This window comes from Petaurus breviceps, unplaced genomic scaffold (assembly GCF_028583685.1).
Source record: "Petaurus breviceps papuanus isolate PSGF00001 unplaced genomic scaffold, PetGlider_PUasm1.0 37, whole genome shotgun sequence".
NCBI classification, from domain to species: domain Eukaryota; kingdom Metazoa; phylum Chordata; class Mammalia; order Diprotodontia; family Petauridae; genus Petaurus; species Petaurus breviceps.
This window is the reverse complement of record NW_027186296.1, coordinates 70,095,626-70,108,839: the sequence shown is the minus strand read 5'-3', so window position 1 is coordinate 70,108,839 and position 13,214 is coordinate 70,095,626. Positions and strand designations below refer to the sequence as shown.

At 39.3% G+C, this 13,214-nt stretch overlaps 1 protein-coding gene across 1 annotated transcript in view; it reads right to left on the bottom strand.

The window, feature by feature from the left end:
* The window catches only part of CEMIP (cell migration inducing hyaluronidase 1), a 242,439-nt gene that overhangs the window by 74,372 nt on the left and 154,853 nt on the right, over positions 1 to 13,214 (bottom strand). The window contains exons 7-11 of the mRNA XM_069098686.1: positions 11,111 to 11,181; positions 9,488 to 9,583; positions 8,747 to 8,868; positions 6,778 to 6,910; positions 5,747 to 5,938 (exon numbers count right to left, since the gene is read on the bottom strand). Coding sequence (XP_068954787.1) covers positions 5,747 to 5,938; positions 6,778 to 6,910; positions 8,747 to 8,868; positions 9,488 to 9,583; positions 11,111 to 11,181 — 614 coding nt within the window. The remainder of the gene's footprint in view (positions 1 to 5,746; positions 5,939 to 6,777; positions 6,911 to 8,746; positions 8,869 to 9,487; positions 9,584 to 11,110; positions 11,182 to 13,214) is intronic.

Below are 13,214 nucleotides of genomic sequence, written 5' to 3'. Positions count from 1 at the left end.
GCCTTTGGCTGAGAAGTAGGTCATTAAGAAACTTGCAGTCAAATGGAGAAACATTTATCATTTTAATTTTCCAGAACTGGAGGATCTTCCCTATGCAATCTCCCAATTTCCAGACCCACAGTTAACCGAGTTTTGCCCTGAGTACAGACATGATGAACTCAAAGCTATTTTTCTTAGGTAACAAATACTCCAGTGGAATGTTTATTTTCTTGGCACTTTATCCAGCAAAAACCTCTCCCAGAGCTTTCTCAGCAAAATAGTGTTGTCTCTCTGGCTGCTTTCTTGTTATTGAGACAGTCAGTCTGAACTACAGTGAACTTTAGATGCTGTAAGTCATTACCAAGAACATACTATTGAACCAATGTGCCAATAGGCTTTCCAGTGGTTAGAGAAAACCACAAAGTGATGTGAGGGCTTGGGGTAGAGTGTCTTACTAGTCCTAGATGGGGATTGTTTGAAGCTAGATACTGACAATATTTTTACAACATTTTTCCAATCTTAGGAAGTATAGTGAGGCAGGTGAGACATGTATTGGTTGGTTGATGGGACTGAGAACATATATGACCTCATCCAATAATTTGGCATCATGGAGGTTTTATTGATGTAGAAAGTAGTGGGAACCTAGATTCAAAGACTGAAAGACTTTAGAGAATATCAAATCTGACCCTTTCATTTTACAGAGGACACTGAGATCCAAAGCATCTGCAACTGCAGACACAGTAGTCTGCTATGAAGGTAATGCTAATGCTAATAGCTTGCCTGGGAGCTGTCCATAGCTGAAGCCCTTTCAGAAAAAGGAGGTGGGATTACATCATATATCAGGGGAAGAATGGCCACTATTTTGAATATGTGAAGTTGTTTATGAATTCTTCAGTCATGGTCAACCTTGGTCAAATATCTAGTTTCATGAACTCATGCCTGACCTCAAAACATGTTTTTTTCTTTTTGTCTTTTGGATCCCATAGGTTTCATATCACTGACTTGTTCTCCTGGACCTTAGACATACTCTTTGACTCTGGCCCGTTTGCTTTCTAGCTGATTCTTTTTTTTTTTCTCCAAATGATGCATCATTTGCTTTTGGCTCCTCATGAACTGCGATGTTGCAAGTATAAACTGTTTTATCTGCCATCATAGAATAGAGGGGCTCTCAGCTATAGTTCATGGATGGGACCAGCAGTAATAGTACGTAAACCAGTGAAGTAACTTAGTCAAATACAGGAGTGTGCTGTAAATACTTAACAAAAAAAGGACTCATGATACACTTTTAAGTTTTATCTGACTCATGACATTTTTCTCCACCATTTTCTAGGTCTAGATAATCAGCAAAATAATAAATCAAACCCAGATTCATGGTATTTATTGATTTCCAAAGTGTGAATGCAAACCATGAAAATTTAACAATGGGTTCTTATGAACTAGTTCAAGCTGGCTCCAGCATGCCCCTTTCAAGATCCCACAAAGAGGCTGTGGCAGAGCCAAGACTAGATGACAGGTCTTCTGACTCTTGGTCAAGACTTGCCATTACATCATGCTCTCTCTCAGGGTAATGATAGCAGAGGGGAAAAGAGCAAAAGAATTAATGTCTACAGAGTCTATCAGGGATGTTTTTCAGGCCTCCTGAAATTTAAACCCCTTGGGGATGTTTTTCTGACCCCCTATTTTCTCTTTATTTTCTTTCATAGGTCAAGGGATTGATCTGTTTATTCCTTTCCAGCTGCCCTGGCCAGGATTTATTGAAGAATAAGATTGTGCCTCAGAGCTTCTGACCTTGCAGTAAGAACATAGCCCTTTGGAAGTTTAAGAGCATTACTCCTAATAACAACAATAGGGTCATACTGTTGACCTGTTCAAAATAATAATAAACATGGGAGAAGTCAATAAAAATGTCAAAACTTTCTATTCCAGGGAATTTGGGTTAAGTAAACCAGAGACTTCACCAGTGTTCACACAAAGCAGAATATTAGAGTGGGGAGGGATGCTAGTAATTATCTAGCTCACCCTTATCATTTTACAGTTGAGGAAGTTGAGGCCCACAGAGGTAAGGTGAATTGCCCATGGTCAAGTTAGAAGGAAGGAAATTGGAAGGGAGGAAATAAGCATTCATTAAACATCTACTATGTGCCAGGTGTGGTTGTAAGGATGTTACAAATATAATCTCATTTTGTCTTCAAAGGTCACACTTGAATTCAGGTCTTCCAGACTCCAGGTCCAGTGCTCTATCCACTGTACCTCCTGGCTGCAAAGCAGTGGTTCAAATCTGGGTCTCTTGTGCCTCCAAATCCTTTCTTTCCATTACCCTCATCTCCTTTAACACTTTATGATAAAATATCTCCCCACCCCAATCCCTGCCAAGTATTTGTTGAGCTGTGAATGGAACTAGACCCAACCTTTCTTAGTTCTTCCCCTGGCTCCTTCACTGTCATCTCTTTTTTTCTCCAGAACCAGTTCTAACTCAGTCCACCAGGATTTATTAAGCACCTGCTATGTGCCAGGAACTGTGCTCAGTACTAGGGATACAAAGAAAAATGTCCCTGCCCTCAAGGTGCATACATTCTAACAGGGGAGACAATGCATAAACAGACACATAGAAGTTATACATAGAGCAGGTGAAGGCAATCTGAAAAACAAACTCACATTTATATACTTTTTCAAAGCTTAGAAAGCACTTTCCTTACCACATGGAGGTGAGTTAGGAAACTAGTAAATTCAGGGAAGATGGAAAATTAGTGCCACTCCAAGCTGAAGTGAACAATGAGCATCCTCCCATAGAGTTTGGTGCTGAATATCCTTTTCAACAAAATCATCACAAAAGACTCTTCAGTTGGAGGTGAAACAGGAGGTTCAGGGGGAACCACAGCCAAAACAGCGACATCAACAACACATGCTGCTCCTAAGTGATAACTGAAGGGTCGGGCATGGGAACAGTTCATAGCACTTAGTCTCAGCGAAAGTGGCAGTTCAAGGGGGAATTACAGCACTCAGAATAATGGGATTTTAAAACTGACCACCAATGTTATCAGAGAATGAAATGGTCTCTTGGGGGAGGTAAAAGAAATGTGACTATTTGTGATGCTTGATAGAATTGCAATGATGGGGGGAAAGGGCATGGTGTAAATAATGGACTGCATTTTGGGAAACTATAAGTTCTATAACTTTCTCATTATTTTTCTCCCCCAGATCTTCTAATTTCCAGTGAGATACTGCTGTAGGGAACGAAAAATTGGTAAGCCCCCCTTATCATCTAGGTATTTTTCCCAGACATTTTCATAATTGTTCTAAGATTCTGTACCTAAAATCTGACTCATTTATCAAATATTCTTCTAAATATGGCCAGTAGAGAAACAGTTTATCATAATCATTATTCCATTTATCCTCATGAGCCTAGGAAATTGAAAAGACAAGTATCTTTTTCTAAGTCACAAATGGTATGTGGGGGGGGGGGAGGGAGCAGAATTTGGAGTGAAAAGACAGGAATTTAGACAACCTCAAGCATATATCCGAGCCTCAGATTTCCCAGCTATAAAATGGGGATAATTATTCTTGTACTACCAGCATAGCTCATTAGGTTGTCATAAGTATAAAATGAGATGATGTCTGTGAAACATATTATAACCATAAAAATGAATGATTATTATTCTTTCAAGAAAGAAATCAAGACACAGGAGCTTTAGGTGATTTTCTAAAGATCCCACACAGTCATTAAATTTCCTGTTTCTGAGAAGATTTAGGGAAACCATTTACCTGACGCCTATGAGTCACTAAAGTCTATAAGAAGATGTGATAGGCCAGGGAAATTACTCCAGCTCATCCATTCTTCCCTTCTTAATATTGCATCAAGATATCTACATAGAATTTCATCATCAGTATCTCTTGGGGGAGCTTGTCAGTTCTCCTGGTACCTTCACACAAAGCCTTCACAAAGCTTACTGTTTCTTACTTTAATGAAACAGATTTCATTGTATTCCATCCTGTTTAACTAGCACCACAGACCCTCTTTCCTTCCTCTACTCCTCCCCATTTTATGCTGTACTGATAAATGGAGTCCAACTACAAAACCAAACAAAACATCAAACATGCCTAATCCATTTCATACCCATATAATCTGGAAAGAAAACATTAACACCCAGGGAAGGGCAAGAACTGAGGATGATGTGACCTGTTACTGTTTTCCTGAACCCGCGCTTCACATCTCTTTTAAAAGGCTTGAGTTTTATTCTCACAACCACCCTCTCTTTATCCTGGTTTTTTTTTCAGTTGAAGTGGGTGGCTTCCATATTTTTTTTGGTAGGAAATTAAATGCTGTTCCCAAAGAGGCCCTGTATTTTAGTAGAGTCATGAAAGGAAGAGGCCCCACTTTATTCAAGAGATATTTATTTGGCCATGAACTAAAGACGAGACCATTCTTTTTCAGATAGTTTGTGGGGACTCAGGGTTTTCAACTTCACATCATTAATTGGACTTAATAGGCAAAGTTAAAAATCTGTGCCTTTTAAAGGGGAAATTAGTCATATGATGGAAATCAGCCACACCGACTTGATTGATAACAGTTAGTGGGAAGCAGTGTATTTTTAGGGCTCCCTTGTTACTGTATTCCTGATCTCTTTTCTCAGTCACTGGAAATGCTAACACAATGGGAGTCTGGCTTATTGTCTGACTGTGTGCTCACATTCCATATTGCCAATGAACCAGGTAATCCCAGTGCTAGAAATACTTTTTTCATTATGAATCAGACATGTATGGAAAAATAAGCTTTTTCAGAACCCTGCTTCTGTCTCTGTAATCCTGAGACATGGTGTAGTGAACAGTGGACTTAGAATTGGGAAGATCCAGGTTCAAATCCTGCCTTAGACACTTACTAACTATGTAACCCTGGGTAAGTCACTTAACCTCTCTCAGCTTCAGTTTCCTTATCTGTTAAATAGGGATCATAACAACACCTTCCTCACAGGATTGCTGTCAGGATCCCATAAGATAATATGAGCAAAGATTTTTGCAAAACTTAAAGAACTATATAAATAGGTGTAATTATTAATTATTATCCATTTGCTACTCAGGGTCCCTTCTTCAGGCCTCAAAGACAACCATCAATGACCATACCTTTATATAATCCAGAAGAATATTGTGAAATACTCTCATGAGGTCAAGGAGAATCATAAAGGACTGTTAGTCTTCCTACGATGGAGGGATCTAGATTGTTCAGAGTCAATGAGATATGGTAGGAAGTACTTGACCATCTGTCAAACTTGATTAGTGTCCTACTCCATCTCCAATTTATTGATCAGTCAACTAACAAGCTTTTACTAAGCTCTTACTATGTGTGCCACTCAGTGTGCTGAGTGCTGGGGATCCAAAGAAAAAATAAAACCAGTCTCTGGATTCTAGGTGGGGCATGAGCCTTGAAGAGCAAAGATGAGCAATTCTGCAATGATTAGTGGAAACCAGGCTTCGATCTCCTCACCCAAAGCATAGAGGAAATTACCCTGGAAGGTGTGTTCTCATTCTAAATTCTGTGAGGCTACAATTTGAATTGAGGCCAATGCTATTAGAAATTAACATCACACAACATAAATTCCAGCTCACTCAAGCTGAGACACAGGAAGCAAAGCTAGGGAAGGAAGATGGAAAACTCTAAAGTGATGGAAAACTCTGAAACAACTACATCATTTTGGGGGGTAATGTTTAGGCAGCTCGAGGCCTTCCACATTTCATTTCAACGGGGCTCAGAGAGGGCCAGAATGGAGCTTACCTGCCACTTTGACCTCATAAGCAGTGCAGGTTTTGCAGGGCAGTATCTGGAATTCCTCAGCTTGGTACATGGAGTAGTCTGTGCTAGCAATGACCAGGGTGTCTCCAGCTTTCCATGACTGAACGTTATCTGTTAGCCTCAGAATTGTGCTGTTCACATTGGTGTCGATGCTGACGGTGAGTTTGGGCCTTACTGTAATCCCCAAAAGAATCAATTCTTGGTTAACTCGTTGTCACCTCTCCAAATGCTCTCCCCTACCTTCCTGCCTATCCCATCAATACAATTACAGGTTTCTCAATCCAAAACAAAATTATCTAGCTCACCTCATTGTGGTCTTGGTGTATGCTTTGTGAAGTCAACAAAAACCCAACCAAGAAAGATCCATTCATTAGTTACTGGCAAGGGAATTTTCCACTAACTTCTTAAGTTCAAGTTAAATGTGGCTTTCAGTGGGGTTATTTCACCACACCCACTTAGCTCCATGACTTAAAAAAAATATAGTTTCTCTGAACTGTTATTTACAGTAGCAATAAATGTCTTCCCCAAAAGGAGATGTTTTGCTTAATGACTGCTTTTTGGAGGATGCTGAGTGCCTCTTTTAACAAACCAACCATTTAAAATTCACTTATAATGATCACCTTTGGGAGCAGTGTTGTTTGAAATGAAAGCTACAAAAGATAGGATCGCTTCTGAAATCTTAGGGCTGTGAGGGTCATTTCTGCACATCAGACGCCTGGTTTTCTTGGGTCCTGGCCCTTCCCCTTCCTGAAAGGCTTGTGTGGATGGGGAGGAGTTCTCAAAACCCTTGCCAGCTCTCTCCACTGTCCTGTGATGTCTCAAACAGCTACTGTTGTCACAAAGGCTGTGCCACAGAAAAGGAGCCCAAGAGGGGCCTCCTGACACTGGTAGGAGGTCGAGGTGGTTGACCCCAGCTCCCTGAGAGTTGTCAATGAAGAGCTGCCAGTGTAGGAAACAGAGCTATAATTGACTTTTTCCTTCCAAAGCCCAGTTTGACAAAACAGACCACTTACCGGATTTACCACATAGGAACCTCACTCGGTAATTCTGGCAGGCTTTGTTCTTACTGTAGCACACAAACCTGTAATCCTGGCCACTTTTGTAGACAACCTCAGTGGTTAACTTAATTCCATCCACTGTAGTGGCCTAGAATAAGGATAATAGAGTACGTAAAGCTTTTCTTTTCCTTCTTTGAAAAAGGAAGATTATGAACATTAAATATACATAGGTGTCAAATTGTCCTTCATGCAAAAGCCATTTACTACTGTTTATTCTTATTATTCTTGCTAGTATCCCCGGGAAGAGAGTAATGGTATCATATATCTACTGTACAGAACTGAAAGATGAAGGTGCTTGATGATTGAAGGATATGAGTGGGGTCATTCACAGTCATCAGTATCCAAAGGAGAGATGTGTTTGAATTTGGTCCCATGATAATCTTAGGCATGTGATTTTGAAGCAGAGGCTTCCAGCTGTTGCAGTCTTTTATATGTAAATCAAAAAGGCTGGAGGAGGAGGGTGGCTATGGTTAGGGAGGAGAAGTGTAATAAACCTAGATCTAAAATAAGATTGTACTTTTGGGGAAAGATTATTTTGAACTCAGTGAATGTCTGCCTTCCCCCCCCCTTTTTCTTAAAAGGAAAGCACATTCATCTGAGGTCAAATGAGATTGAAACTCTGAAAGCCTGTCAAAAAGCATAAAGAGAGATCTTAAGGTCATGCTAGTCATAAATACCACCCCACACTTGTGAGGAAGCCATGAAAAGCTGTAGGGCAAGGTGACCCTTCTTTATATTAGAGACTGATTTGTTTTGCAACTAATGAAGGGTAAGAGAATTCTTTCTGCATATTTTCCTCTAGGGCCAGAATTTAAATGTACATCACTGTACAGTGAGTATTATAGAGATATTACCATCATATTCCTGTGGCCAACATGCCTTTCCAACCTACCTCCCATCATACTTGTTGCCTGATTTCAGGCATCCATCTCCTCTCGAATGTTCAGCCATATTCATATCTACCTGATTCCTCCCCCAAAACGACAACAACAATAATAACAATATGGGTATAATTATCTTATTTTACAGATGATAATACTGAGATTCTGAGAGGTTAAATGAATGGTTCATGGGTATAGCTAGTAAATATTTGAAATAGGATTTAAATTTAGGTCTTCTGATTCAAAGGTCAGGCTCCTTCTATTATTCTACAAACTCATTCTAAACCCATTTGATAATCCATTATGCTCTTTAAGACTATGATTCTATTATGTGTATGTGTATACATATATAGTTATGTACATGTGTGTATGTGTGTTATGTAGTATATATTATATATTGTATGTATTTGTATATGCACACACATATATGCATGTGTATGTATGTATATAGGTAGAGGTGCAGTATATATATGTGTATATGCATGTATGAATGTGTAGATGTATGTATGTATGAATGGATGGACTGATAGATGGATGGACAGATGGATATGGCATTTTGACATATTGGATAGAGAACTGGCCTTGAAATCAGGGAGACCTGAGTTCAAGTATTAATGCCTGAAACACACTGGCAATGTAACTGAGCAAGTCACTTAAACTCTCAGTCCCCTAGGTGATTTTCTAAGACTTTTAAGTTACAGAGCAGGGACTGAGCTGTATTGCTAGAGGGAGTTTCCTAATCTCTACTTATATACATGTATATACCTATAAAATGTATATATTACATATCAATACAACACAGATATGATATATATAATACACACATATATTCCATACCTATATTAATGAAATCACAGGCCCACTCCCTATCTCTGTGTATATGTATACACACATAGGTATGCATGAGATTTCACAGCTCCTTTCACCACACCACATTAATTCTCAGCATTACTGGAAGGACTCAGAGCACATGTTCCACTGACTATGGCTCAACAGTATTTTCTTCTTATAGGAAAGATAGAATATTGTCCCACTTATCATACCTGGATGTCAATGGGACGAATACAGATTTTTCCTGGATGAGCTGCCCTGAGGTCTGAAATTTTCTCCCCACCTTTCGATGGAATCACTTCATGCTTGTCAAACCACTCTGTCCACTCCACATCTAGAAACAAGAAAAAGAATGAGATTGGACAGTAAAGGTCCCCTTAGTGAAAGTCAAACTTGATCATTGCATTGACAAATGCCTTCAGCACAACTTCATGCCAAAATGTCCAACAGTTGCTTTGGTAAGGGTTGTCCAGAGGGTTTTTGTTTGAGCTTGTTACGTCCCTTGGTGAATGTTATATAAATGACTGTAGTGCTACCCATGTCCGTGGGGCATTTGGTACGGGAGCTGACTAGTTCCCCAAATTTTCTATTAAAAAACCTTATAAATTAAAATATTTTTCAACTGAATTATCAATTGGAGTTTTGATTGTTCCTTGAAAAAGAAGAGAAAAAAAGAACCCGAGGGAAAACTTCATGCACATTGTAATCAAGGAGAGATTTAATTCTTTGCAAGGGAAGGAAACATTGACTTGTGTTGTAGAATAAGTATGATCTTGGTAGAAATGATTCTGTTGGTGAAAGAAAGTTTCTCTTTAAACTTGTAATGACTAGAAAGCTCAGTCTCTGGTCCTTCATCTAATGGAAAAACATGGCTACAGCAAAAAACAGCTTGTTCTGTGGTTGGATTATGCCTCTGGGGCTTCCTGAGTTATTGAAACACATAGATTTCTTACCTTGCACCCACTCACTGGATGAAGAAACATTGAAATGTTCCCCATTTTCAGTTCGAAATAATTTAAAAACTCTGGCTGCAGCGGAGCCTCGATGACCTGTTAAGATGATAAAATAGTTTGGTAACTTTGAGATTTTTCAAATTGAATAGAATACGACATTAACAGTGATGAAAAACCTGAAACAAAAGGTCCTTAGTCATTTGAGCAGTGTCATTGATTAGGTCATTCATTTATTTGATAAACGTTTATTAAGCACCACATGTGCTATACTGTCACCATCCCCACATTCCACCCTTTATACCACTGCCAGACTTATCCTTATGCCTGTACAGGATCACGTCACTTCTGCTCAAAATCCCTCAATGACTCCATATTTTCTACAGAGTAAAGTTCATACTTCTCTTAAAAAAAAATTTGTATCTTGTCTTCTACAGCCTGGCACTATCCTGTCTCTCCAGCCTTGTCTTACATTACTCTATTTCACTCACTGTATGTTCTGACCAAATTGAGCAGCACATATGCTCTTCTCCTTTCCTTTCCTTATTCTGTTTCCTGTGCTAGAAATACTTTCCTCTTCTTTATCTGTTGAAATTCTTTTCATCCTTTAAAGTCCAACTCAACTGTTTCCTCCACGAAGCCTTCTTTTACTTCCTATCAGTAATGATTTTTTTCCATAGGATCTCAGGCAGCATTTTGTTCTTACTTCTCTAATACATACATGCATTAGAATTATCTGTATTTGTGCTTTATTTCTGTTACTAGACTGAAACATACAAGTGTCTTACATAAACTTAGCATTTGCCTAAGCATCTACAGCAAGCAAGTATTCACCATAATAGACACTTTTAATATATGTTGTTTTAATGAATGAATGCTACAACTTATTCTAACACTGGAGGAATACAAACACAAAATAATATTTTTAAGGAGCTTCTAAGTATAAAGCAAATATTTTTATCTTGAGAAAAGTTTTTAACTCCCTGACTTACAGGAGGAAGAATGATGAAATTGTTCCTCTAAATCTATTGACTTTGGGAAACCAGTATTTTTGGATTGTACTGCTGTGGATCAAGGCATCAATCCTTTTTGACCTAATAATGGGTAGCCATTAAAAGGCCAAGAAGACAGCTGACTACATGGTGTGATTTGAGGGATGCCCAAAGGCTCTCCTGCACAAAAATATTGCATTAGCTCATGGTACCTGGAATTCTGACATTATTTAGGTTCCCAAATACCTTTTGGATGAGGAAAATGATGGCCTCTATTTAAAAAAAATGTCTACAGCAGATTTTAAACTGTCATTCTGACCCCAAGTCCAGCATTCTATTTACTATGTTACCCACCTCCCCACAAAGATAATAATGAAATAATTCCTGCCCTCAAGAGGCTTATGTTCTATATTCTGAACTAAAGTAACAGTAATGCAACATAAATTCAAAAACAGCCCCAATTTGATTCTCTTATGCACCATCCCACTTCCCACAAAATCCTATAGCCAATAGTCAGGAGAGAATGAGGACTGAAGGCTTTCTAGTGGAACTTCCATATTTGTAGCTATAAGAAGTGGGTATAAAGACTCAGCAGGAAGACAATCTAACCCATTTAGCCAATCTCATGACTTACCATGATATTCTACATGGTCTTCAACAGAAGATGAAGGATCTCCTTTTACAGTCAGGAAGCTCCAAGGATGCCTAGAAAATAATGAAAAATCTATCATATTCTTAGGTTTGGAGGATTTGAATGAGTGCTTCAAAATAAGACTTAGTGATATAGTGGAAAGAGTGCTGAATTTGGAGAAAAAGGACCTGGATTCAAATCTTGACCCATGCCAACTGAGTGACCTTGGACAAATTACTTTGCTTCTCTGGGCCTTTGTTTCCTCATCTGTCAAATGAAGTGGTTGGAAGAGATGACCCCAAAGGTCTCTCCCAGCTCCAAATCTATCTTGTGATCCAGCCCTCAAGAATCTCCTTAGATAGGGGCGGCCAGGTAGCACAGCGAGTAAGAGCACCGGCTCCAGTGTCAGAACGACCTGGAAGATCGAATCCCGGGCTCAGACACTTAGCACCACCCAGAAACACCTGGCCGTGTAACCTTGAGCAAGTTACTTAACCCCAATTGCTTAGGGGCGGCCAGGTGGCTCAGCGAGTAAGAGTACCAGCTCCAGTGTTGGGACGACCTGGAGATCGAATCCCAGGCTCAGACACTCAGCACCACACCCAGAAATAACTGGCCGTGTAACCTTGAGCAAGTTACTCAACCCTGATTGCTTAATTAAAAAAAAAAAGAATCTCCTTAGATGGGCGGCTAGGTGGTGCAGTGAGTAAAAGCACCAGCCCTGGAGTCAGGAGGACCAGAGTTCGATTCTGGCCTCAGACACTTAACATCCACACACAAAAAAAAAACCTAGCTGCGTAATCTTGGGCAAGTTACTTAATCCCAATTGCCCTCCAAAAAGCAAAAAAAAAAAAAAATCTCCTTAGATAGTTGACTTTCTTGTTCCCCTCTTCTTTGAAAAGAAAACTCAGCAATTATATTTCTTCAGAATTAAGCCTTGACTGTCATTTTAACCTCACTCTCTTCTACTCTATCATCTTTCCCATGAATCCCAAGATTCCACTCGTGAGTACAAAGGGTAAATTAATACTCTTGACTAGATACTGGAATACCAGCATGCCACTCATGAACATCACCCTAATGAAAGTACAGAACTTTTGCCCTACATCCTAATATGTCTCCTAAGAAACTTCATCTTGTTTTTAACTTCTGTTAGAGTTCTGCATGTAGACTGACAGTTTGGGTTGAATTTGGTAGTTCCAAAATAGGTCTATGATCCAAAAACAAAATGAAAAACAAAAAAAACCCATGAATTCCACTCTTGGCTCTAGCTTTGTGACCTTGGGCAAATCGCCTAAGTCTTGTGAGCTCCAGTTCCCTCACTTATAAAAATATATACTAATTATCTCTACTCCCACCTACTTTCCAGAATTGGCAAGATCAAAAATTAAGGTGTCAGCCTTTTGAAAAGCCAGAAAATGCCAGTCCAAGGGAAGTATGGAGAAGTTCAGAGATTCACTACCTATCAGCTGGAGCCAATGAGAAAGAAGCTCCACATTTTTTTTTAACCACTTGAGCACAGCCTGGAAATCAATGAAGATTAGTGAATACCCAAGTAACTGTGGAAATAGAAGAAAGGTCATTGCTAACTGTGGGGAGAGAGAGGCCTACACCCCCACTTTCCCAGGGGAATAATATTTCAAACACTACTTTAAACCTGACTATTGAACCTAGATCAAAGTTAGTCCTATGAACTAACTTTTTCACACCAAAAGCCAGTCCCTTCTAAAAGGTACATCTCATGGACCAGAGGGTAACCATTGGCAGGGGAAGGGAAGAAGCCAGAGCAAAGCCTTCCCTGACAGTTGCTTCTTTGAATACTTTATTTACTTGATGTTAACAAATCAGACACTTCTCCATGGAACTTATATGGCCCCAGAACCCTAAGTAGACATTTTAAAAATAAGGTGTTTAGTTCTTTTACTTTGGCCCTTTTTTTGCATCACTGATATTTCTTTGAAAACACCCCCACCCTTGAACCCCTCCTTATATAACAAAGATAAACATAAAAACAAAACCATCCAACATAATATATGTTGACCATATGTGCCACATCTATAGCCCCTACCTCTCAGTTCTCTAGAATTGAGATTATAAGATAGGGCAC